General features: G+C 45.8%; 1 protein-coding gene and 1 non-coding gene across 3 annotated transcripts in view; both read left to right on the plus strand.

Moving 5' to 3' along the window:
- The window catches only part of RCAN1 (regulator of calcineurin 1), a 91597-nt gene extending 65656 nt beyond the window's left edge, over positions 1 to 25941 (plus strand). Inside the window, exons 1-4 of one of the 2 annotated variants that reach the window (XM_003927636.4) lie at positions 15267 to 15627; positions 18773 to 18946; positions 20745 to 20904; positions 24382 to 25941. In XM_003927636.4, the coding sequence (XP_003927685.1) occupies positions 15541 to 15627; positions 18773 to 18946; positions 20745 to 20904; positions 24382 to 24554 (594 nt within the window). In that variant the 5' untranslated portion in view covers positions 15267 to 15540 and the 3' untranslated portion in view covers positions 24555 to 25941. Of the gene's footprint in view, positions 1 to 15266; positions 15628 to 18772; positions 18947 to 20744; positions 20905 to 24381 lie in introns of those variants that run through there. The other variant, XM_039480442.2, reaches the window with a different exon arrangement.
- On the plus strand, positions 16410 to 16574 carry LOC120368476 (U1 spliceosomal RNA). Its single transcript, XR_005582592.1, has one exon. It is a non-coding gene; the product is annotated as a U1 spliceosomal RNA (small nuclear RNA).
- Positions 25942 to 26208: the final 267 nt, after the last annotated feature.

Consider the following 26208-nt stretch of genomic DNA (forward strand, 5'->3'; position numbering starts at 1 on the left):
GCTCTGGGGGAGAATCTGCTTCTAAGCACTTTCAGATCCCCATTTCCATGTCAGGGGCCACTCTAGCTCCTTGAGGCCACTCACAGTCCTTGCCACATGGCCCTCTCCATCTTCAGAATCAGCAACAGAGAATATCTCTCACATCCTTTCTCTGACTTCGGAAGGGAGCCCGTTCCCTTTTAAATGTTCACACTGCGTAATCTCCCAGGGTAATGTAACCTAACCATGGAAATAGAATCCACTGTAGTCAGTGTCCTGGAATCATGCAAAGCGTGTCCACCAGAGGCCAAGATCTTGGGGGCCATTTGAGAATTCTACCTGCCATAATAGGTAGGGCAAGAATTCTGGCAAATTCCCAAGTAAGGCAGATACTGCTGCTGTGGGAGCCACAGTCTGAAAAGCACTTACCTGTGCAAATTCTACAACAGCCTTTGCCTTAGATTGTTCCCAAATTGCAAATAAGGAAACTGGAGTTCCTAGGATTCAGTCTAGAGGTAATAGTCATAGTACTTAGTAACTGGTACCTTGTGGGCACTGACCACTCTGAATGGCTAGCAAGGCAACTGACTGGCTGTCAGTGCCATTGTGGCCTTCCTGGCCAGCACAACCAGCTGACTGAGGACCTCCAGCAAGTGAGGGCTACAGCCAGGGTTCCTGCCCAGACCCATCTGACACCCAAGCCTCTTTGGCCACTTTATATGCTAGGGTTAAAAAGAAAATGTCATCCCCTAAAGCCTAAGCCAGCAGAAGAAATGAAGAGACAGCAGTTTATTAATTCCAAAGCCCAACTTCTTTTGAACATTCTAGCCACTGGATGTTCTATAAAGCTACCTTTCTCCAGGCTTAAATTCGTATTCATTTCCTATTGCTGATACAAGAGATTGCCAAACAATTTTAGTGGCTGAAAATGAAACAGATTTATGACAGTACTGTTCTGGAGACTGAACTTCAAAATAGTCTCAGTGGGCTAAAATCAAGGTGTCAGCCTGGCTGCATTTCTTCTTGGGCAAAATCTGTTTCCTTGCCTTTGCCCAGGTTCCAAAGGCTCCCGCATTCCTTGGCTCATGGCCCCACATCACTGGAATCTCTGCTTCCATTATCCTGTCTCCATCTTTGACTCCAACTTTGCTATATCATGTTTATGGAGACCCTTTGATTACAGTGGGCCCACCCTCATAATCCATCATCTCCCAGTCTTGAGATCCTTAGCTTAATCACACCTTTAAAGTCCCTTCTGCCATATATGACAACATAATTGCAGGCTCCAGGGTCTAGGGAGGGGCTGTCATCCAACCCACCTCACAGTCTGAGGCCCACACTTATGTGGATAACAGCAAACGCTTTCTTAGAAACTTCCTATGCACCAAGCCTCAATGTAGGCATTAGGTCAGTTTGTGCCACCACCACCACATGAGGTAAGTCCTGCGATTACCCTCTTTACAGATGAAGGACCTGAAGCACATGCAACTTGAGAACCTTGCCCAAGGTCACACAGCTAAGAAATGGAACACCAGGTTCAAACCCAGGTGGCTTGGCTCCAGAGTCCACACTCCACCACTCTGTTTTACACCTCTCACAGATGTGCTGGTAAAAGGCAGACCCTATATATGTAGGTGGCAAGAAGCCCCACACCCACCCATCTCTCCATCTTATGCCCACTGTTCCACCTGCTGGCTCAGGTGATCTCGCATTCTGAGTCTAATTAGTTACAATGCTTGTCACTTCTGCCCATCTCAGAAATGTTCCAGTTACTATTGCTGTACAAGCCACCCAAAATGTAATGGCTTTAAACAGCAACAGTCATCTGTTTTGCTTGTGAATCTACAGTTTGCACAGAGATGGTTCTTCTCTCCTCCATGCATCATCTTCTGGGTTTGCTTGGCTGGGAACTGGAGGATCCACTCCTAAGATGTCACACTTACATAGCTGGCAAGTTGTACCAGCTGCCAGTGAGGAGCTCAGCCAAAGTTCTGGGTCAGCAGCCTCAGTTCCTCTCTGTATGGGCCTCCTCATGAGCTGCTTGGGCTTCCTGACAGCATGGTGGGCAACTGGATTCCAAGAGGAAGTGCCCCGAAAGAACAAGGCAGAAGTTCATGGCTCTTTGTGACCTAGCCTTGTGTCTTTTCCATCATAAAGTATGAGTTGAAGCACTCACAAAGGTCCTCCACATTCAAGGGCAGAGGACATACATTCCTCCTCCCAACAGGAATGGCAAGGCTGTAGGAGAGCATGTGGAGTAGGAGACAGTGTCCCAGCCATCTTCAGAGAGTTCGTTCTTCCAGAATTGTCTTTATCATAGCTACCTGTGACATCCACCACACCACACCCCCATCTCACCTCTGTTTATAGGCACTTTTTTCTCCAAGCCCGAATTTGGGTGTAGGTCTAACAGAAGACTTTGTCTAATATATTTACTTATTTTGATGACGTTACCAAAATGTTTTAAATGTGTTGCATGAATAGCTTTCCTTTTTTAAATAAAATATGCCCAGGTAGGATTTCCTAAGAAATCCAGGTCATCCATTAACGGATATTGGCACTTACCCAATGCCATGCAAAAAAATACAAGCCATCAAATTTGTTCAAAATGAATAAAGTATATATGTTCTTTAATAAAGGACACTGTTTATTTGATGCCACATGATAGTGGATAATAGTGATACACTAGTATTAGCACCTACACTGAGCAGATTCTTGTGCGGGTTGATTGGGAAAAGCTTTCCTTATACCTTTTCTTTTCAGGTAGTCATGAGGAAATGCAGAAATAAATCCTTTTCCTACGTATTTAAAGCTTAACCGTATTCTTAAGTCCTTCATCCACGTGACTTTTTGTAACTGGACTAATTGGAAGTTGAGATGGGATTCCTACATACCTGGCTAGACTTCTCCAATCACTATGCTCCACCTCCAATATCCTGAGCTCTGAGCGCCTGCAACACGCAAGAGAGGTCATTTGTATCATCACTGGAGCTGCAGTCTTGTCACTCAAGCTTCCATCAGAATCCCCTGTAGGGATAGGAACTGAGGCTTTCGGAGGCCCTAGTAGACGACTGAGCACCTGGTCATGGCTTAGTATTTCTTGATTGATTTCACTGTGAGCTTTTTGAAGCAATAACCATGACTTCCTCCTCTTTGTATCTCCAGTGAAGAGTCAGTTATTTAGCTGAATGCATTCGTTCAACAAATATTTATGGAGGGTTTTAAGGGTTCCAGGGCCTCTGGCTTGGTCTACCCTTAGTTCAGTGGAGGAAATCAATTAAAGTGTGGTAAATACTAAGAACTAGGGGTAATTTTATCCAGCCATGGAGTTCAAGAAAGCACATGGCAGATCTTTAACAAATGGTGGTTGAATGGAGACATGAGTGATTTCTTGGAAGTCTGCTCTTAATCCCAATCAGTCCACAGAAGAATCTGCTCAGGGTAGGTGCTTGAACAACATGTAGATAGCACCCCGCCCCGGAAGAGCCCACCTGTGTATGGAATTTTCCCCTGTAACTGACTTACTGCCTGGAATTTTCCCCTTAGTGATGCATTCCTTTGAGATGCAGACTGACCTCCGGAATTTCTTGGAAGCTTGTCACCCAAGCTTCCATCTTAAGCCCCTATAGGGACAGGAACTGAGGCTTTTGGGGGCCCTAGTAAACTACTAAGCACCGGTCATGGCTTAGTATTTCTTGACTGGTTTCACTGTGAGCTTTTTGAAGGAATAACCAGGTCTTCCTCTTTGTGTCTCTAAAGAAGTCAATTACTTAGCTGTCTCTGGGAAGGCCTTATATATTAAACAACTGTCATCCTTAATGCCGTAATGGGGAAACGCTTATTATGTAACATTCCAGTCTTGCTTGAAAGAAGATTCAGAGGAAGGGGCCATCCAGGGAGAAAGGAAAGGGGCCTGGATGTGATTTGGGGACTGCAAGAAGAATGGGGAACATAATGCAGGTAAGCAAGGAGTAGATGTAGGAACATGGCAGGGACAAGAAGCAATTCAGAAGTTTGTCTCAGAGAAGGCAGTGTACTAGGGGTCATTTCAATGGCTGGATGGGAGATTTTCCCGAGAGCATCAGATGCCCTCTGTGGGCCACGCTCGTCACGCTCTGCAGCCTGCAGCTCAGGCTTTGTGCTGTGTGCAGTTTGTTCACACTAATGCAGAGCTGGGCCTGCTGTATAGCAGGACAGAATCAAGTGAGTGTCCCCTGGCACTCAGACAGCCCTGACTCCAGTGAGAACGGCTCAGCCAACACTACTGATTAAATGGGAATTTCACCAGATAAAGATGGCGGGCAGGAGAGGTAATCAAAGAAAGACAAAATCAGTATTTTCTGGTGAAATCCCTGTTTCTAGGTATGAAATAGGATTCTTACAATAACCAGCACTCCAAAATGTTAATGGGTTAAAAACAGCAGGTTTAGGGATTGTGCATAACAAATACAGTGCAGGCAAATGAAAGGCCATGATACCAAACCACTGTACAAAAACAGGGGAAGTGGATTTTCTCTCCAGCTAACCTTTACCCTTGCATAGCCTTAACCACAGTTACCTTCACCGTTGATAGATAACATCTAGTGGGGGGAGAGGAAAGGAGAAGCTTTTTTGTTTCTCTAAAAGTAATAAGTGTTCATTGTGGAAATTCTTAGCAGAATCTAGATAATCCAAATCTAAATAATCAAAAACACCAGAGTCTTCTAATGCTATCATGCGTATTCTTTTTTTTCACCAAAATGAGAACAATAAACATTGCTTTGTGACCTGTTTTTCCCTCTTCACAGCAAGTCTTGTACATCTTACGTCTTTAGTTTTGGCCTCCTTACTGTGAGTGGCCCCATAGTCTACTGAATGAATTTAGCATGTATATTATCTGATCATGGATCTTGATGTATTTTATTTGCATAAAACGATATTATTTGCATATTTTATTTGCCTTGCAGGAACATATTTGCATCTAAATGTTTGCCCACAGCCCTGAAGATTTCTTTTTTTTTTTTTGGAGGCAGAGTTTTGTTTTGTTGCCAGGCGCCAGGCTGGAGTGCAGTGGCAGGATTCTTGGCTCACTGCAACCTCCGCCTCCCGGGTTCAAGCAATTCTCCTGCCTCAGCCTCCCGAGTAGCTGGGACTACAGGTGCATGCCACCACGCCCAGCTAATTTTTGTATTTTTAGTAGAGATGGGATTTCACCATGTTGGCCAGGATGGTCTTGATATCTTGACCTCGTGATCCGCCTGCCTTGGCCTCCCAAAGTGCTGGGATTACAGGCGTGAGCCACGGCGCCCGGCCTGAAGATTTCTTTAGAATGATTTATTTCCTAGGAGTGAAATTGTTGGGTCAATATCCAGGATTTTAGTTGATGCAGTTTATACTGAAGGTTTAAACTGTTGAACGTACCACTAATCTTTCTAATCTTCCTTTTGAAGCTCCTTACATGGATGATGAGCTAATAATTTGGAGTGGAATCAGCAACATTTTTGTGGTGTTCAGATTAAACGCTGTCACATTTCTGAGATTTCAGATGATTAACGTAGGGTGCAAGTCTGGAGCCTTCTAATTTCTGGAGCTTGAGCCTCGTGGGTTGGTCGGTTAGCTGGTTGGTGCACTGGTCACAGTGAAACGCCCCAGGTCACTTCAGAAAAACAGCATTTGTCTCCCGGCCTCCCTTGACTGTCAGCCCCCTTGGGTCAGAGCAAAGCCACCTTGTCCAAGTTCCACTTCCTTCTCAAGGTGGCCTCTTCCCAGAACTAACCAATGTGGGAGTATCAAGGCCCAGTCCTCCTGCTCCAACAAGAGTCGTCTCACCCTCAGAGCTCCCATAGGGTCAGCTAGGCTTCTACTAGGACCGCTTGGTAGCCTCACTCTCCCTCTGCCCAGTTTGCTTCCCCCCTTCCCTCCCCTCCCCTCCCCTCGCCCTAATAACCTCCCGTGCATAAGAACCTCTGTCTCAGAGTCTGGAAACAGCCAGTAACCATTTTGGGGAGTGCGTGGGGAATTGGCTGGGGAGTTGGCAGGTTGCTGTGATTGATCATAGTATGTGCCACATAATGTCACCTCTACAGAGGACAGGAGAGCCACTGTGTCCTCCCTCAGGATGGAAGAGCCCAGGGCAGCTCGGACCAACAGGGAGGGGTTCTTAAATGGATGAAGCAGGCACAAACTTCCTATCATTTTCAACATAAGAAACAACATGTACCATAGATATTTACAAGAGCAGTTTAAAATGCTGTCTTCTCAGAATGATCTTTTAAAAAACTATCTTGAAGACCACACCCTGAAAACACCTGGACGTCAGACTCCTTTCAGATTGTTTTTCTGTGTCTTCTAATGCCAGTTCTGACAAAGTTTTTTTTACCTCCATGAATCATAAGCTAATTCTGTAGAAATCTGTAAGTGAATTACAGGTTAGATTCTCAGGCATGCTGTCTGCTTCTCTGGTATGGCTCAATCATTTCTTAATAATAGCTAAAGAAACCAACTGTGGCTTATGTTTGAGCAGAATCAAGATCATCACTATAACCATGTCACCACTATTCCCCGGTATTTACAGTATAGTTTCAGGAGTGGAAGAAAACATTTTGCAGATGCCCAGGGAGTCATCCATGAGACTGTGATGTTGTGATGTGTCTATAAAAGGACTGGTTATAACAACACACACACACACACACACACACACACACACACACACACACACACACACACAATTGCTGTGTGGAAGTGAGGGCCATGCCCTCTACATGTATAATTCAGTATAAATGGTGAGACATAGAACAGCTTGAGCCCCAGGGCTGGATAAGCTTCTCTGCCTTTACACCTGGCATCTAGCACCATGGCTGGCCCTAGCAGGTGACTAATCTGTTTTTGATGAATTACCAAATTAAGCCACAAATTGAAATGCCCTGGGGGCCGGTCAGCCAGCAGCCATCATTGGTGGAGGGGCACATAGACCACAGACAGCAATGGGGCCTGGGGTATTTGGAGAACGTGGCTTCCCCACAAGGGGCATCTGCTCGGCCACAGCGAAGTGCTGTGGGCCCAGGGTTGCCACATCTCCCTCCGCCACCACCACCAAAAAAAGTCAGAAATTCTGTTTCTGTGTGACACCTCTCAATTTTTAATATTGACAACTAAGTTGCCCTTAATGTTGATGGGCTACAGCTCACCATGAGAAAACTAAACAGCTCTTGGTATCAGCTACTCGGTGCAAAGATGTGTCCCCACGTTTTAGCCACTTGACAGGACCACCTAGATTTTCCTGATGAACCAGATTGGCACAGTTGTTCTCTCTTTGGGTAGACAAGAGTTAATATCCAGGTTGTGATGGGGTCTTGCTGGTTTTTTATATGTGGTTTATTGTTCCTTAAGTATCTTTTGAATCACTGATGACCCTCATGAAGATGACAGAACATGTTCCTCGTGTGACTTGTTATCAGGCTTTTAAGTTACCAGCAAAGAATGCAATGAAAGTCTAGAAAGGAAGCACAGGCAGTGGCCCTGTTGGGACGTCTCAGCTACAGACCTGGAAACAGGGTATGTGGATGGTAATGGAAATAGCAGGTAAGAGCACATAACTCACTTTTCTCCCAGCACTTGGTGGGAAAAAAAAAAAAAAAAAGTTTCTGAGCTGCCTCCAGAGTTTTAACACTGGATGTGGATAGAAACACTACTTAGCAAAGCCATTTTCGGTCTTTGCTGAAGAGCTGCAGATTTTGATCTTGCCCATTTGTATTCCGTTTCTGCCATGACCTTCTCACCACCTTCTCACCTTTACTTCTCTGCTGACGTTCAGCCAGCCATTTGCCAGGGGCCAGTGTGGCGTGTGCCTGGACCCCCGAACTATGCCAGCCTCCCTGGGAGAACCTCCTGGAACGAGACCCGGCCTCTGCTCTCCCAGGAAGTCGTTGTGTCACTTCCTCCAAAGAGAGTACGGAATGCTGCAGTGGAAGGAGCACGGTTCTCCAGGCAGCATTAACCCAAGAGAGAATTCCTGCTTTGAGTGTGAAGGACTGACTTGCTGAGAATGAACCAGCCAAGGGGTTGTGAAAGCTGCTTAGCGCAGGGATGAGGGCTAACCAGACGCTGGTGATCCCTGGGCCTGAGTGGACCACAGCCAGCCCACTCCTGGGTGACCATTTTTGCCCAGGTTTTTGCTGCTGCAGTACTGCACCCCTGGCTGAGAATGGCATCAAAGCAGAAATTAAAGTCAGTAATTAAAGCAAGGTGGGTCTAGAAAGGGCGACCAAATAAGGAGCAATTAATTAGGGTGGCTTTGGCCCGAGTAGTCTTTAAATAAATATTACCTCCCTTAATCCTCATCTGCTGGTCTCCAAGTCATTAAGTAGAGTTTTGATTTGCCTATGGCTATTTTTTCATCTTAAACATTGCAAGCAGTGCGTTTCCAAGAAGTTACAGTGGAGTATTTAACCTTTATATATTAAGGAAAGATTGAGGCACTAAGGAACAAGAGTTAATGGAATTCTGAGTGCACGTGGAATTTCACAAACAAGATGAAATCTAGTACAAACTATGACCTCAGTCTTAAGATGTACATCTGTACACACTCTTCCTCCCTGTTTCTCCCCAAGTACGGATTTTCTTTTCTTCTTCTCCTTCATATTATTTTTTCTTTATAATAAGAATTTTTCTTTATTTCTACTCTAAGTTTTAACAGATCATGATCATCGTTCTGCTAAGAAAAAAATGTCTTTAGCATTTTCACTTTTAGCAACATGAATTTAGAGCAGGCACCATTGCAGCCATCATTTTGGTCACTGGCATAAATCAGCCATTCAGATTTTTTATCTAAGGAGTGAAAGTTCTCTGTTTTCCCAGAAATATATATTTGTAAACTCTCTTGTACTAATTCATGCAAAGCATCAAAAGATAATTCAGGGTTTCTTATTTTTTTCAAAGTATCAGAACTGTGCCTGGCTGAAGTTTAATATCAGTTCTTGTGTTTTTTTTACAGAAGATTAATACTTAACTAAATTTCAAAGTGTTTCTTTTTAACAATTTTATTATTTCAGATTTTAGAATTCTTAGTTTTATATTCTCTGTGGTTGGAGAACCAGCATCTCCCTTATTTTCTCCAGGGTGTTCGGGTTAATACCTTCAAACCCCATCAGAAAAAAAGGTTATGTGTTTTGCTTTATATTTTCTTTGAAATGGTGGCCCTTCCCTGTGGCCAAGCAAATTGTACCAATAAGAAAGCAATACTAAGAGAAATGAACTCCTGAGCCCATTTCCTGATTTCCCTAAAAGTGGACAAAAATAGAAATTCCTTTAAAGATATCAAGAAGAATGTTCTTCTGTTCTCTTTCTAACACTTGCTTATCATGAAAAAGCCTAAAGAAAATTGGGAATTTAATCACACTGCTGCTTAGACACATGGTCTCCAAATGCTTTGGATTATGAACCTCATTGATAAAAGGTTTTTTAGTATATCTGCCAGTAAAGCATTTTATTTGTAAATTCTAGACAAATTCTCCTCTATGCTGTACGCTTTATAAAACATGCCCTAAAGACAGGTCCTTAAGGTGGACGTGCATTCAGTTGAGTCTGCCCTTCCTCATGTCGTGGGGTTGGTGCTGGAGAGCTCTGCAGTGTTCCCATAAGAAGAATCCTGGGCCTCTGCAGTGTCCATGTGGCCGGGCCCCCCGGTCTCCACGTGATGGTGCAGGCCTGTGCCTGGCACCCTGCTAGGCTCCCCACAGCAAGGACATGGGAAGCAAGGACAGCCAGGATTGTGGCATGCACTGAGCACACATGTGGCCCTCAAGCACAGCACTTCCCCTGAGGCCCGCGAGAAACATCATCACAACCCTGCACCATCTCCTGTGACCAAAATGAATGGCCTGGCATTTGTTCAAACCAAAGACAAAGGCTGCCCTTCAGACTGTCACACCAGCAATGGCCCTTTGAGGCCCTGGTGAATTCTGGCTCTTGGCCTGCATCAGATGAGTCCCCGCTGATGCAGTTCTCTGAATTTTGGTGTCATTAACTTGCACGAGCTTTTGTCTACACCTCCGGGGAGCTGTCGTGTGTGCCTGGGTGTGGTTAAGGCATGGCCCAGAAGCCTTCCATGGTGCTGTCAGTCCAGGCAAAGCCCAGAGCATCTGAGCGCGTCTGTGACTTCCCGTGGCAACAGGTTGCTCAGAGTTTGAGTGTGGTGAAACAGGGTGTATTCTTTTCCACATTCTGTGTCATCTAGTTGTGCAGCTAGGGAAAAGTTGGTCTAATTGAAGATTGTGCAGTTCCTAGTGACGGGTGCCAAGAGGTTATGATACGGGTTTCTTGAGTCTGATGTACAGTGTGAATAAATGCTTGCAGCTCTTAGTCCTTCTTTGATCAATGAAGCACTTTTTGGTTAATATTTTCCTTTGTTAAAGGAGGAACTGTAACTCTCTGTAGCTGTACATATAACCCTTTTCTCCTAAAGAGGAGTCAGTCCGTGTTCCTATATTTTTAATTTTTTTGTCAAGGCAAGAAGTAAATACTTTAGAATTGTTAAATAGATAAATAAAGTGGATAAAGTTGATGCTTCCTCTTAGGAATTTTCCACCGCTGACGCTGACACTGTTCCTTGGCCACGAATTGCCACTTACCGCACTGTATTCGGAGTCGAGCTCCATCTACCCCACCCCCAGCCCCCACTGCAAGACCTGGTTGTGGTGGTCCCTGTCCCCACTGTGGCCGTCCTGAATAAAGTCTGCCTCACCGTCCTTTAGCAAGTGTCATTGAATAATATGTGTTTTAACACAATGGTCGTGGTTGGCTTCCTGGAGAAAGACATGCCTGAGCTCAATCTTAAAATAAGGAAAGAAAGGGAACGGGAGAAAGGAGAAATAATCCAGGGAGAGGGAGGGCAGGAGCAGAGACTCAAGGAAGAGAAGAGGGGAGTGTGTCGTGAGCCACATAAGCCACTTGTCTTGGAGGAGCATCAGGGTGAGACCGGCACTGGCAGGATATGTGACAAGAAGGACACAAGACGACCTTGAAGTCTGCCTGGCCTGTAGCAGGAATGATGCTTATCACCGAAGTTTGTATAGCGGGAGAGGAACGTAACTGAGCTTGGTCAGCATCAGGGATTTTTGTGTGTGAGACTTGCACACTATATTGCAGCTGTAAGACACTGGCCTCCTCGAGGCCAGTTGGGAAGGTATCGCAGTTGCCAAGGGCTGCCCGCAGCACTGTGCAAGGTAGAGGATGAGATAGAGAACCCACAGGGCTTTCTGTGGACCTGGAGGCACCCAGGAGGACATCCAAGATGCCCTGGACCACCCAGAGAGATGGGGAAATGAGCTACAGGGCATTGGCACTAGCAGGCGCAGTTCCTTGGAACAAGTGTGGAATCTGCAATCAAAGCCCAGAGTGAGTTCTGGCTCTCCCAAACATATGTGTCACTCTGAACCTCAATATCTGTGTCAATGAAATGGGGACTCAAAAGCCAACTCACCTGTGCTTCAGGCATTGTGCTAGGCGATCTGCCTCCATCACTAGATCAATCCTCACCATAACTCTGAATTTGATATTAATCCCTCTTACGAGTCAAGGATAAGAACCCTCTCCTTAGTTCACAACACCCTGTAGACTGCAAAGTGGTAAAGATGAATGAGGAAGAGAGCAAACCCTTCTGTTTTTGTTTTTTGGAGACTTTTTTTTTTAAATAGTTACTTAGGCTGGGGAACAATGCTCCACATTCTATAGGGAACAGCTATACATATGGTAACAGTAAAACTATTTCACTATCTTAGAAGCAAAAAAACTGAAATAAAATGTAACTGTCTTCATCTTCATTCACAAGAGAGCCTTTGCAGATTGCCTCATTTGTTGCTCAGCGTTGGTTTGCACTTCTGAGTCAAAACTCAGTTTCTGTCTTTGATCAGTTTATGTTGTAGACAGTTTCACAGCGGGCACATTCTTGGTGCAGTTGTCAACTCCTTAGAGTTAATAATGGATGTGTTGCAGTCATCCGAACTGTGCTTTCAGAATGCTGTAATGGGAATGATGGAATTCATCATAAACCTTCATTTTTTTTCCTCACTGAAAATAGAAACTTTGTAAGGGAAACATGCTCTAACTGTTTGGAGCCAGAGGAGGCAAATGCAGGTTAAAGAGACTCATTTATGATTTTTATGGTGTGAATGGAAGAAATGCAAAACATCTAAAGCTTTGAGTTGGCTAATACGTTCATTTATTTTAACTGCTGGGTTCAGTTTTACCAAGTTTATTGCAGTTTTTAGAATGCTAACCAAGAGCTCTAATGAGACTCTGTTAGTCCATTTTCACACTGCTGATAAAGACGTACCAAAGACTAGGAAGAAAAAGAGATTTAATTGGACTTACAGTTCCATGTGACTGGGGAGGCCTGAGAATCATGGCAGGAGGCAAAAGGCACTTCTTACATGGCAGCAGCAAGAGAAAAGGAGGAGAAAGCAAAAGTGGAAACCCCTGATAAACCTATCGGATCTCGCAAGACTCACTGTCGCAAGAATAGCATGGGAAAGACTGGCCCCCAGGATTCAGTTACCTCCCCCTGGGTCCCTCCCTCAACATGTGGGAATTCTGGGAGATACAATTCAAGTTGAGAATTGGGTGGGGACACAGCCAAACTCTTATCAGAGGTCTTGCTGTGGGCACTGCTTTCTTCAGGTCACTCACATCCAACCAGCAAGCGACAATCAGGAATATACTTGTCTCCAAAACCACAAGGAGTATACCAGTAGGAAAGTCAACTTTTTAAATACTTGCTTTGGATCCATTTTTGTTCTCAGTGGGGAGAATCACTATTTATAAAGTAAATTCATTTGCATAGGACCTTTAGAAATTCAAGTTCCTGTATAATAGACAAGCAGTCAAAGACAGACATTCTTAGCAAGTATCGTCAGATGAGCAGATGAGGGGGCATTGACAGGAGCATAAGGCAGTTTCACCTATGGGTACAGGGACAGACGTCCCAGGAAACCCTATGCTTTGCCCTGTTGGTCAACCAGAGTGTCCAGTGCCACTAAGGATTTCTGCTACTTGGCACGACACGCTTTGAAAACTCAAATCTGCTCCATACCTCTCACATTTTAGCCAAGGAAAACCAAGGTAGCAGATCCTAAGTGCCTTCTCCCTGGCCCAGGGCTCTGGTACAGTTTGTGAACCAGTGACTTTTTGGCAGAGAACATGCATTCCAACCTCCCTACAAAGTGGCCACCACCATTTTGACCAGCTCTTACTTTTGATCTAAAAATGGAAGTGTTGAAGTTCACTAGATTCAATTCAGATAGATAGAACCAATCAATTCAAAGGCAGATACAGAATTACTGGTTTGGGGCAATCTAGTGAAAGATTTATCATTTCTATGAGCAAAGGCAGTTGAACAATCTTCAAATACCACACTGTTCTTTTTTTTTTTTCCATCCATATTACAAAATCAAAATTGTAAATTTGGATGAGCCCATACTGTTGTCTCAGATAAACAGGGTTGCTTGAGATTTGCTTACAAAATTGAGCTGGAACTTTGTGTCATGATTTTAAAAGAAAAAAGAAGACAGTGAAATTAGCCCCTTTTGTCTAAATTAGCCTCTTCTGTCTCTTCTGATCACCTTTTAATGGAATTTGCCCAGGTTCACACCAGGAGAAGAGAAAAGGGGAGACAAAGAGTTGGAATGGGGGAGGGAACATCAGAGAAGTTCCAGCCCCTCTGGAGGAGTGGAACATCGGACCGTGTCTTCTGCCCCCACCTCTGTTGCCCTGTCGTCTCTCTTGCCCGCCACCGCAATCTTCAGGTGCCCGCCAGACAGACAAAGCCTCCCTGTACTGAAAATGAAATGCAGCATCATCCAGGATGGCCTCTTCCCCTTGGTGTTTGATGGGTGTTGCACTGTTCAGTGTTCTATACTTTTTGGGAATACATGCATGTATGTCTTTTCGGGTTGGGAGTTATGGGTAATTTGGCAAAGCAAACACCGTAACTGGTTTCTTACATAACTCTACAATTGGCAGCAAGGCACAGTGTGTTGAAATTAAGCAACACTCGCTCATCCAAGAGGACTTTGCTTTTCCTTTTTTGGAAGGCGAAATGCCCTGCTTTTTTTTTTTTTTTTTTTTTTTTTTTCCCCCTGTTACATGTATTTTAAATTATTGGCTGACTTTAATGATTCTTTGAAGTTAATTTTTAAATGTGAATGGCAGGATTCCATTTAACTTCTGGAAGCTTGAGAGCTGTCCCTGTGTGCCCCTAAATTAGGGATTGCTTAAATTACTTGAGTGCTTTTAGGTGATAATAGAATTGGAGAGGATGAGAAGAATGTAGGACCCAGGCTGCCGTAAAGATCTAAACTGGTAAAATGCTTAGAAGGCTCAAGAGTCACAACCTTTTGAAAGAACTGGAGTCAGTCTTGCATCCCAGTGTACTTCTCCAAACCAGGCATCTTCCTTGCATCCTCCCTTTCAATTATAGCGTACATTCTTTCCATTTATTCTTCCCTTCCTTTAAGCAGGACCTCTTAACCCATTTATGCCTAGTGTTCCATTATTGGAATGCTAAGCATGTGGGCATTATTTATATCCTACTGCTCAAGGTCATTGCCAAGGTCTGATTGCAAATATTCAAAAAATTGCAACGTCTGGCCTAAATGGGTTAATGCTTCTTTGCTCAGTTTCAAAGGCTAGATTCTCTCAAGTATTTTTGTGTCCTTTGCCTGAATTCAACAGAGGTTTGAAAATGATCCAAGTGTTGCATATTCCCAGTTCTCAAATTATAATAATAAAGTTTTTAAATGAAAATCCTAGGATTGTTTTAGGTTCTCTTTGCTGCATTCCACTGTGGGATACAAGTGGAAATTGGAACATTCATCCAATAAAATGTTATTGGGAAAAAAAATTTTTTTAACTACATTTCAAAACGATTCCTCTTTTTTTCCTTTAAAATTTTTATTGACCAAGACAGATTTCAAAATGTTTTCTCTAATAGCCCAAAGTGAAACTTTGATTGAGGTTTTCAGGAAATTCCTGGGATCCAGCATGTCACCCAGACTTTGGTCTCCAGGTTTCCCAAAGCCTTGAAATTTCCCTAGCGTCTAATTGCTGTTTACTGCCACAAACCTTCATCCTTTTTCTTCTGTAACATTTTCCATCTTAAGAAGGGTCGTCCCATTCGGCCGAGGAGCGTGTTGTCTGAGTAGCTGAATGGAATTACTACCAGTGGAAACTATGCTGCAAGAGGGGTTGATAAAGCAGCTGTGAAGCAAACCTCAGCTGTTTTTTCCATTCTCCCCAAGCAAAGTTAATTAGCATAGGGAAAATGACTAAGGTGTTGACGTCACCTCTTTCCAGTAGAAACTTACACTTTGTCCCTGTCTGCCTGCAAGCATGCAGGACTTGACTCAGGAATTTGCTGTCCAAACAGGATGCTGTGGAAGCTGCATTTTTTTTTTCCCAGGGAGTGGGGGCTGGCCCTCACTGCTTTATAAGCACTGGCTCAAGAAGAAACCTACAGCCTCTTGGAAAGGAATCTCACTAAGGGCTTGACTGCGTGGGTCTCTAGCGCTTTCACTGTGAAAAAGCAAGATGCATTTTAGAAACTTTAACTACAGTTTTAGCTCCCTGATTGCCTGTGTGGCAAACAGTGATATCTTCAGCGAAAGTGAAACCAGGGTAAGGCTTCTAATATAACGTGATTTTCTTTAGTTTTCAAAGTATTCTGCTAATTGGGACTATTAACTGAAATATGTGGGGGAAGGTGGCTCTCTTGTGGATTTGGGGGTTTTGAAAGAAATCCAAAGTCTCTTGAGCCTTGAAAATCAAAAACTGTTGCTTGAGGAATTAACTGAGGGAGGAATTTGTAAAGATTTCCGTATTTGACAACATCCATGTCCCTGAACCAGCTAACTAGGAAGGCAAGAGTTGGGGCGCTGCATGTTTTTCATTCTGTGTATGTTGTAAGTAAACTTTTCAGGAGGAGGCCTCTTCTGACATGAATAGTGCTTTACTTTTACAGCCAGAGTGGTGAATCTGGGAGCCACTTCATTTCATCTTAGGAAATAAATGTTATAAAGATATTTATATGTTTGCAGTAATTACAAGGGCCTGGCCTCAAGCTCCCAGATTTCTCTAACAGAGAAAATGCGGCTAGAGCAAATAAAAAAACTGGAGAAATTAAGTGTGAGATCAGTGTGCCTCCTGGGCAGCAGCTCTCTTTGATGGTGATTAATAGGGTCACTTTAATCATTATACTTTTCTTCTTCATTGGATTAAAATGTAAGTTTTTTCATCAGTAGCTACCCAGCTATCTAATTGAGCTTTAGTAATATTGTACAGGAATGAATCTTGTATGTTCTATTTGAGGGGTGGTGTTTGTGCTTGGTGGTGTTACATGCTTTATACACAAAGCCATATTGGGACATGCAAAGGTTTCTTTTTTTAAAAAATCAAATGTAATACTTACCTGGCAGGGGAGATTCCATGACCACGAGGGTGGTTTTCCCCGGGCAAGGCTTATCCATTGCACTCTGGATGTGCTGAACCCCTGCGATTTCCCCAAATGTGGGAAACTCGACTGCATAATTTGTGATAGTGGGGGACTGCGTTCGCGCTTTCCCCTAAAAGAAAAGAACAAAAACCGAATGTAACTCCATAATTGTATATGATGCTTATGAGCTGGAACCGTAGTGTTTGGACTAGATCACAGAGCACATTCTGTGTTTTTAAAGTTAGTGTACTTAGCATTAGCCTTATGTGAGTAAAATCGTTTCTTTAAATGAAATAGAGATGCCATCCAACAAGTACAATAACTAGATATCAGTTATTAGAACAAATCAGATTATTTTGTAAGAGAATGGCATCATAGTAATCTGGATTGTAAAGATACTGTGAGTTCTCTTTTGTTCTGGTCCTAAGCCCTGAACCTGTATTCTAAAAATATTCTTCAAAGTCATCTGTCCCAAATTCTGAATCATAACTTCACAACTACACGGTGGATCACAGTGCCTATTGATGAGGTCATGCAAAATTCCAGATGTACAAAGACACACTTTTGCCAGAAACTTGCCCGTGCTCAAGAGAGGTGGGGAAAGTGAGAGGCGGCCAGCTGAGCTCCACTGCCCGCCAGCTCTGCACTGTTTCACACGTGCCTCTGCAGGACCCCTCGTGGGAAAGTCTCAGAAGTGTTCATAAACTCAAGAAACTCTGGAGATGCAAGGAGAGCAAGGTCATGGGTTCTTCCAACTCCCGCTTAAGGACCTGCCTGGCAGAGACTGGCTACCGGCTACTACCCATTCCTATCCTCAGCTTCATGTGGAGCAAGAACCATCCGCCCATGCGCCCACCCCACACCCGTCCCCTGCACGCTTCCTAGCAGTAACACTCCTGAAGACATTCTCTTCTCTTATCCCAAATCCTCCCTCCGGTTGCTGAGACACTGCGCCTTCCATAGCTTCTCCAAGGTCCTCAGTGAGCTCTGCCCACGCTGCCTACCATCCACGCCCTGCGCCATCCCCTTCCTCCTGGCCAGCCTCTTCTGCCTTTCACACACGCTCCCACAAACTCTCCTAAGTGTTTTCTCCTGGTAAAAAGATTCACAAAACCCGGCGACTAGAAGCCCATGCGGTCTTCGTTGGAGCTCTGACTGTCCACCAGTTACACTCCCTCTCCCGCCACCGACATCCACACTCCAGGATCCAGCCCAGGGGGTTCTCCCCTGAGCAACCTAAACTTGTCATCCCCCACCTCGGGCTTTGCATTCTAAGAGCTCATGACATCTAATTCTCACCAGCCCTATGGCACCAGAGCAAGATGTGCACAGACATGAAAGCCAGGATGCAGGAAACTGTCCATTTGCAGAACATTAATTTTTAAACCAGGATCATTTTGGAGTTAAAAAGTAACAGACTGAGATAAAAACAATCATGGAAATTTTTTTAAACTACTTATTTTAAGAAGTACAAAAAACTTTCTATCAACTTCGTTATTTTACAAGTCAGCATTTTTTTTTTCAAGTTACCTGTGGTGCTTTTAAGCCTTAAACATTTGATGTACACAACATCGCTCTGAGCTGAACAGCGGTATTGGAGTTGGCTAGCCAGGGAAGGCTTATAAGACAGAGAAACATGGGCGGGGGGGCAGGGGGAGGTCATAGGACAGAGAAACCTGGGGGGGATGGGGAACAAATTATCAAACTGTACCACGCTGGAAAATGCTCATCCTACTTTTTAAAAAAGTTTGTTACCATAAGAAGTATCTATGTATCGGCAATTGTTCTGCTGATTAGATGAATGCCGTAAATCATACCTTCTTACCTTCTTGTAAAATTACCTGCATTAGGACTAAAAAGCCACAGTCTCCTAAAATGGGAAAGGCTTTTCTCTAAGAAAGAAGTTAGGAGTTCTTGAAAGGGTTGATGATCCACTTCCTCATTTAAGAAATGTATTGAGGAAGCCCTGGGCACCGTGGCTCATGCCTATAATCCCAGCACCTTAAGAGGCTGAGGCGTGCGGATCACCTGAGGTCAGGAGTTAACCAGCCTGGCCAACGTGGCGAAACCCCGGCTCTGCTAAAAATACAAAAATTAGCCAGGTGTGGTGGCGGGCACCTGTAGTCCCAGCCACTCTGGAGGCTGAGGCATGGAAACTGCGGGAAGTGGAGGTTGCAGTGAGCCAAGACCATGCCACTGCAATCCAGCCTAGCTGACAGAGAGAGACTCTGTCTCCAAAAAAAGAAAAGAAAAGAAAAGAAAGACATCATCTAGTCAAAGGTCATTTGCAGGTAAATTTCAACCCCTTTTATTTTTATTGTTATTTTACAGGCCAAATTTGAGTCTCTCTTTAGGACATATGACAAGGACATCACCTTTCAGTATTTTAAGAGCTTCAAACGAGTCAGAATAAACTTCAGCAACCCCTTCTCCGCAGCAGATGCCAGGCTCCAGCTGCATAAGACTGAGTTTCTGGGAAAGGAAATGAAGTTATATTTTGCTCAGGTGAGTTGGGTTCATTCCTATGCAAGCTTCTGCCTCCTCTCCCTCGCTTTTGTAAAGTAGCTTCTACGTTGCTTATGTTATAAGCTGATTGGAAACTCTAAGACTTCATCTTGAGAAGGGGAAAGTTCCTACTCTGAATGTTCAGCATCTCACCTGTTTTAAGAAGATATCAAGGTGCATTTGAAAGCAACCTCAGAAATCACCCCTGACCTTCCTGGGTTGATAACAACGGGGGAAGGAAAAGGCCTTCCCTGTTCACTGGGGAGCTTGCAGGGTGCAGCGCATGGGCATGGCTACACAAACTCCCTGAGATTTGCACAGCAGGTTTCCGCGAATTTGCTGGAGGATTGGAGCTAACGACCCACTCTAGACTGCGCAGACCAGAGCGGTTCCCAGCCCCTGTGGTGCTGGGGACACTCAGCAGAGAAAGAGGAATCTGCAGAAGATGCCTGCAAATCCACCCAGGGCTGCTAGGCCTGGCTTGAAAGGAAAATATGGGGTAACCAGACTGGGCACAGATGCTAAGAAACCCTCTGGCTGGCAGGGGTCCCCGCCCCAGGGTACCCACGGCAGGGAGAGGGTTAGCTGGGGGTGGGTTTGCTTTTTCTCCTGCCCACTATCATTTTGAACCTCCTCTGGGGAACCTAGGGCAGGTGACCCACCTTCCGGGCAGCTCCCAAAGTTCCATTTGATGTCCCTAGGGGCTGACAGATTGTCAGGGAAGAGGAAAGGAGCTTCTAGAATGCGGGTCCTTGGTGAAGTGAGTCTCCCTCAGGCTCTGAGCACCCCTGTTTCTCACACCCACACACACACACACACCCACACACACACACACACACACACACACACACACGCCTTGCTGGGATGGGGGAGGACTCTGTCCAAAGGCTTCCCAGCAGTGAAAGGAGTCTCATCTGGCTCCACGCCAGAGAGCCGAAGTGCCTTTTCTTCCCCGGAGTGAACTTGCTGGGCCCTTCAGGTATAAAGTAAAGCATTTGGGATCCCTGGCCCACCCCCAACCTTTCTGCCCTGGGAGGCACAGGCTGAGCTGTAACCTTGGCTGCCTAGGGCTTCCCTTGTGAGTACACTCCTTTCTGCCCTGGATGAGATTTTATGCAAATAAGTACTCATTACTCCTCTGACCTTTTCTGGTTGTGAAATAATGCATATTCATTGCGAAAATGTGGGGAAGGCAATAGCGAAGTGCAGAGAAAACCTGTACCCCACAGCCTGCAAGGGGAAGGCAGCATTTTTAAAGTCTCCTGGGAGGTGGCTTTTTTTTGGGAGGGGACTCTGATCAGGAGTCCAGGGACGGAGGCTCGGGGCCACCGCTCGGCAGGGAAGCCTGAGGTGGGGGGAGCCCTGGCTCCCTGTCCCTGAAAAGCTGTTGCTTAGTCTTTGGACTTTCAGAGTGTGCACCGGTGGTTTGAGGAGCAGGGAGAAATTGATTCCAAGAGCCCGCCTGACCTCAACGACAGCGACTTTAACTTTCCACGTATACTAAAGTCACCTGTGCTGATTTTCTGTCTGTCTAGGTCAAGTATAATCACTTGGCAGTCCCTGTGCCTGTGAGTCCCACAGCCCTGGGAGGGGGCTGTCATCCTGCCTGCACCATAACCAGAGTTCAGGTGTCCTTTGACCCTCCCCGTTACAGACTATATTACAATAGGTCGTGGAATCCCACCTGTCCTGACGCCTGGACTTTGACCTGCCCATCTCCCGGGAGCTGCCGTCGGGTGCTGCTGCCTCACTGCAGGCCTTCCCTGGCTACTGACCTGTGCTGCTTTTCTCTCTTCAGACCTTACACATAGGAAGCTCACACCTGGCTCCGCCAAACCCCGACAAGCAGTTTCTGATCTCCCCTCCCGCCTCTCCACCAGTGGGGTGGAAGCAAGTGGAAGACGCAACCCCAGTCATAAACTATGATCTCTTATATGCTATCTCCAAGCTGGGGCCAGGTGAGCAGGGCCCTCAGGCGGGAGGGAGGCGGGGGGAGGCACACGTGCTTCCCTGCACTGGAGAGCAGTACCCTCACTGCTCCTGTAGCTGTTGTGAACTGGTGCAGGCATGTTTGGGGAGCAGTCTCTCTCTGTATTCTTTTGTGCCACTGTCCCTTGTGCTGGGAGCGTGCCTGCCTCTTGGTGCCACCTGCAGGGTTAGGGAGACTGGGCTGATCGTGGGGCCCTGCACCATGGCCCCGCTAGTAGTGTCCCAGGAATCCGTTCCCGTTTCCACTCAGCACAGCTGGCGTCGGAGGCCTGAGCCCCGGCGCCAGGTCCTGTCACCCCAGATAGGCATGAGGGATCGGACTTTGGAAAGGGAACATAGATGCCCCCTTTAAGAAATGTTATTTTTAATCAAGGTAAATTCACCCTTTCCTGTACGCTTGCCTGGCCTTCTTTTTTTTTTTTTTTTTTTTTTTTTTTTTTGAGGCGGAGTCTTGCTCTGTCCCAGGCTGGAGTGCAATGGCGTGATCTCGGCTCACCGCAACCTCTGCCTCCCAGGTTCAAGCTATTCTCCTGCCTCAGCCTCTGGGGTAGCTGGGATGGCAGGTGTGCACCACCATGCCCTGCTAATTTTTGTATTTTTAGTAGAGACCATGTTGGCCAGGCTGGCCTTTAACTCCTGACCTCATGATCCACCTGCCTCAGCCTCACAAAGTGCTGGGATTCCAGGCATGAGCCTCACCTGGCCTTAAAGGAAGGAGACCCATAGGCCACAGTGAGGGAAGAGCCGCAGTCAGGCTGCCCCACCCCGGGGCCCATGGGCTGGTCCTCTGCAGACCTTGTCAAAGGGAAGGTTCCCATCCTCTGGAGGGACAGAAGTGTGAGCACTGGGGGGAGGGGGCAGGTTCCTCGGGCTCTTTGTCCAAAATGTGGGCCTTCCCAGGTGGAGTTATGAGCAGCAGATGAGCTCACGGAGTGAAAAGCACTTCAGTCTGTGCCTGGCTCACTGTCAGCGGCTCAGGGCAGGTTTTTTGAAAACCATAAAATGTAGGTCGTTCCTGTCCTGTCTGCTAGGGTTTGAGTGAGGAGGCAGGTGTGAGGGAGGGTCTTGGGTTGAAGAGGTTTGGGCCTTGTCCTGCTCTGTCCCTGGAGCAAATCAGATAAATGCTGAGACCATCAGCTCCTCGTTTCTCCTTGACCAGCAATCTGATGTTCCCTTGGGTTGAGGGTGTTATTTTCTTGGACCATCAGCAGTTTCATAATGAAAACATTACATTTCTGAAAAATGGAAATTCCCTGTGTGGGAGAAAGCAAAAGTCACGTTACTTACTGCTAATTGTGGCGTGAAGGTCAAGATCAGAAATGGTCAGTGTGAGGAGGCGTGTGCTCCCCCTACGGCAGCGCCTGGCCGGGGCCGTGAGCAGAGCTGAGGGTGTGGAGTCTCTCCCGAGGTCAGGGATGGGAGGAAACGGGGTCTCCACCTGCAGAGAGGTGTCAACTCTTCCAGAGGCAAGTGCTACTGATAAAAATTCATACTCCAGAATCCCACCTCCTTCACAGAGGGCTTATTAGAGAAGGCTTTTTAGGAAACAGACAAAATAAACAGTTTGTCCTTGGTTCACTTAACAATAAGCTTAAGTGAGATTTCATATTTCACTTGTGCTTTTCAGCCAACAGGATTGCAGAGATTTTGCAAATTATGATCCTAAACCCTGAGCTTTCTGGATTTGGGCTGATGAGTAGTTAGATAAGAGACTTGCAAAGAGGGAGATTTATAAGAGGCTCTTAACCAGCATTTCCAGCAATCCATCGGACTCCCCATCCTGAATTCTCTCTCTCAGAAAGCTGAAGCTCCTTTGCTTTTCTGAATGCAGTTATAACAACATTCCAGTCCCATGTACGACAGAGAAAAGACCACCATCTTCTTTATGAGTAAAAGTCCCTTCCAGGTTTAGAGGAGTAACCGGTACAGCTGGAGGTGGGAAGCTCTGCTGAGCCGCTCTTGCCCAGTGGAAATCAGTCATGTGATGGGCACACAGTGGCTGGTGAGGTGCCTCCTCAATTACCCAGAACTACAAAGGAATCCCAAGCCCTGGAGGACAACTCGTCCCGGGGCCGCCCTGGGAATGGAGCAGGTTGAAGCACACCACCTGCCCCAAATGCACGTCCCTGGCATTCTGTTACAGCTCAGCATCACACCAGTAACGACGTATCCTCCATTCTTTTTATTTTTATTTTTTTTATGAGACGGAGTTTCATTTTTGTTGCCCAGGCTGTGTGCAATGACATGATCTTGGCTCACTGCAACCCCTGCCTCCCAGGTTCAAGCTATTCTCTTGCCTCAGCCTCCAGAGTAGCTGAGATTACAGGCATATGCCACCATGCCCTGCTAATTTTGTATTTTTAGTAGGGACAGTGTTTCTCTGTGTTGGTCAGGCTGGTCTCGAACTCTCAACCTCAGGTGATCTGCCCGCCTTGGCTTCCCAAAGTGCTGGGATTACAGGTGTGAGCCACTGCGCCTGGCCACCCTTCTTTCTAGGTGACATGGATTGGACAAGCATGTGGTGAGCCGCGTTCTCAGTGCCTCGGGCACTCACTCATGCTGTTAGCTCCATGAAGTCGATACCTTTACTGTCTCCTTTACTGACAAGGGAACTGAGGTGCCCAGGAAAGCAGAATAACGTGGCCACGAACCCCGGGTACTAAGGAGTCAGGCTCAGAGCTGCCTTCATGAGCAGCAGAGATGCACACTCTTCCTGTGGCCAGAGCGGCACCCTAGCGGGAGGCCCCCGCCCCTTCACTCTGCATTGCCGGGTTCTTCGGTTGCAGAAAGCTCACCCCACCCTTGCCTGACCAGAGTGGCCTGAACTTGGCCAACCTGGTAGAACTCAGGCTGACATAGAACAGCAGGGCACTCCTGGGCCGGGGGTTAGAAGTTGTCCTAAGAACAAGGATCCCGAGGTCTAAAACGTTTCCAGAGCCCCTGGCTCCGTGCAGCACCCCCTGCGTCTGCTGCAGGGCCTCCCGTGGCTCCTTCCCTGGCATGCACTGAGACCCTCAAATAGGAGCCCAGTGAGGGGAGGCCCGGGGTTCTGTTTCCAAATGCGTATATTCATCCATCTTTTTCCCGAACCGAAGTTTCTCACGTTCACACCTGAGGAAAGGCTGACAGAGGGGGCGTTCTCCGGGTAGTTTAGGTGCCTGGTGGACATGTGAAGTGTAAGTAGAAAAATGCATTCCTTCTATACCTTTCATTTGCCTGGACTCCCAGAATGTTTGACTAGAAACAGTCATGCGCAATGGAAATATCTCTTTTCCTGAATGGGCCAGCAAAGAAATACAAATCCAAAATACGTCTGGCTGTGTCTCTCAGCCCAGCTGAATGGACGCAAGCAGCTGGCCCAGCAGAGCCCTGAATGCTCCTTTATGTTTGCCTTTTGACTCCCAAGGACTCGTCTGAGTGACCCTGCAATTATTTCCTTTCCTTAGGGGAAAAGTATGAATTGCACGCAGCGACTGACACCACTCCCAGCGTGGTGGTCCACGTATGTGAGAGCGATGAAGAGAAGGAGGAAGAAGAGGAGATGGAGCGAATGAAGAGACCCAAGCCAAAAATTATCCAGACCAGGAGGCCGGAGTACACGCCAATCCACCTCAGCTGAACTGGCACGGGACGAGGATGCATTCCAGATCATACTCACGGGAGGAATCTTTTGCTATGGAGGTGGCCGGTCACGACTTCTTCGGAGGTGGGAGCCGAGATCGGGGTGGCAGAAATCCCAGTTCATGTTGCTCAGAAGAGAATCAAGGCCATGTCCCCTTGTTCTAATGCTGCACACCAGTGACTGTTCATGGCACCCGGGAATGGCTTGGGCCAATCCCCAAGTTTGTGGTGATTGCACAAGGACATTTGGGACTGTCTTGAGAAAACTGATCATGATAGTGTTTTGTACTTGTTCTTCTCTGGTAGGTTCTGTCTGTGCCAAGGGCAGGCTGGTCAGTGGGTTCGGGAGAGAGCTTCCTGTTTCTAAGCAGCCCACAGGGTCCACTCTCTACCGGTGGGAAGAGGTACCACAGGAAGCCACCTAGTGCAGAGAGGTCGTGAAAACAGCAGCAATGCAGCGTGGAAATTGTCGTGTTTCCTTTCTTCCCTCATGTTCTCATGTTTGTGCATGTATATTACAGATTTTCAAAACTAACCTTTGTTCGTGTATGAAGTTACACCCTTGTTTTACATCTTTTGGGAAGCCAGGAAAGCATCTGGAAAACGTATCGTCTTTCCCAGATTCTCAGATTCTCGACGCTCTTTGCAACAGCACTCGCTGGTGGAACGCTTCCTGGAATACCTTCACTCAGTGTCCTAAACTGTGCAACATGTAACCTGTGCTTCTGCAAAAGCAGTCGATCTGAAGTTCCTCTGTAGTGTTTAGCTTAGACAATTCAGAGAATAGCAGTTTCACTGCCAACTTGTAGTGGGTGAGACATTTTAGTTTAGGTGTTTGGGGTCGGACATCAGTTTCTGTTATTTCTTTGGTGTGGTGGTTTCTATACATGAATCGTAGCCAAAAACTTTTTTGGAAACTGTTGGTTGGTTTTTTTACCCCACTAAGACATCAAGAAAAAGCTTGTAAATAAAGCTGATAGCATATATTCATACCTGTTGTACGCTTGAGTGAAAAGTATGGCAGTGGGAGACTGAGTTGTATTAATCTACCTGTGAATCGTGTGTCGTAGAAAGTGCTGTCCCCATGTCTAACAGGACTTGAATTCAAAGCATGTCAAGTGGATAGTAGCTCTGTGGTGATATGAGAGGGATGCAGTGCCTTTCCCCATTAATTCCTGCTGGAATTCTTATACTAGGTTTAACATTTGTAATTTTTTTCTAGTTGTAACGTGTATGTCTGGTAAATAGGTATTATATTTTGGCCTTACAATACCATAACAAAGTTTGTCATTTTGAAATACCTAATGCCAAGTAACAATGCATGCTTTGGAAATTTGGGAGATGGTTTTATTAAATGCTTTGATGGTTTATATCAAGAAATTGATTGAACATTCTCACACCCTGTTTATGGTACTTGGTATGAGGGAGCCTGTTTGGGAGAGACCATGGCATCACCGTCCAGGTGTTTCAAGTTAAGTGCTTTTAAACTGGAGAGGCTAACCTCAAAAAATATTTTTTTTAACTGCATTCTATAATAAATGGGCACAGTATGCTCCTTATGGAAAAGTTGTTTGTCATTTGATTTCTAGGATAAATCTGTGAACCTTTTAAATTCCGCAGTCTCAGGAGGACACATGCCTTTGTCTGTTTGA

This window comes from Saimiri boliviensis, chromosome 18, assembly GCF_048565385.1.
Source record: "Saimiri boliviensis isolate mSaiBol1 chromosome 18, mSaiBol1.pri, whole genome shotgun sequence".
NCBI classification, from domain to species: Eukaryota; Metazoa; Chordata; class Mammalia; order Primates; family Cebidae; genus Saimiri; species Saimiri boliviensis.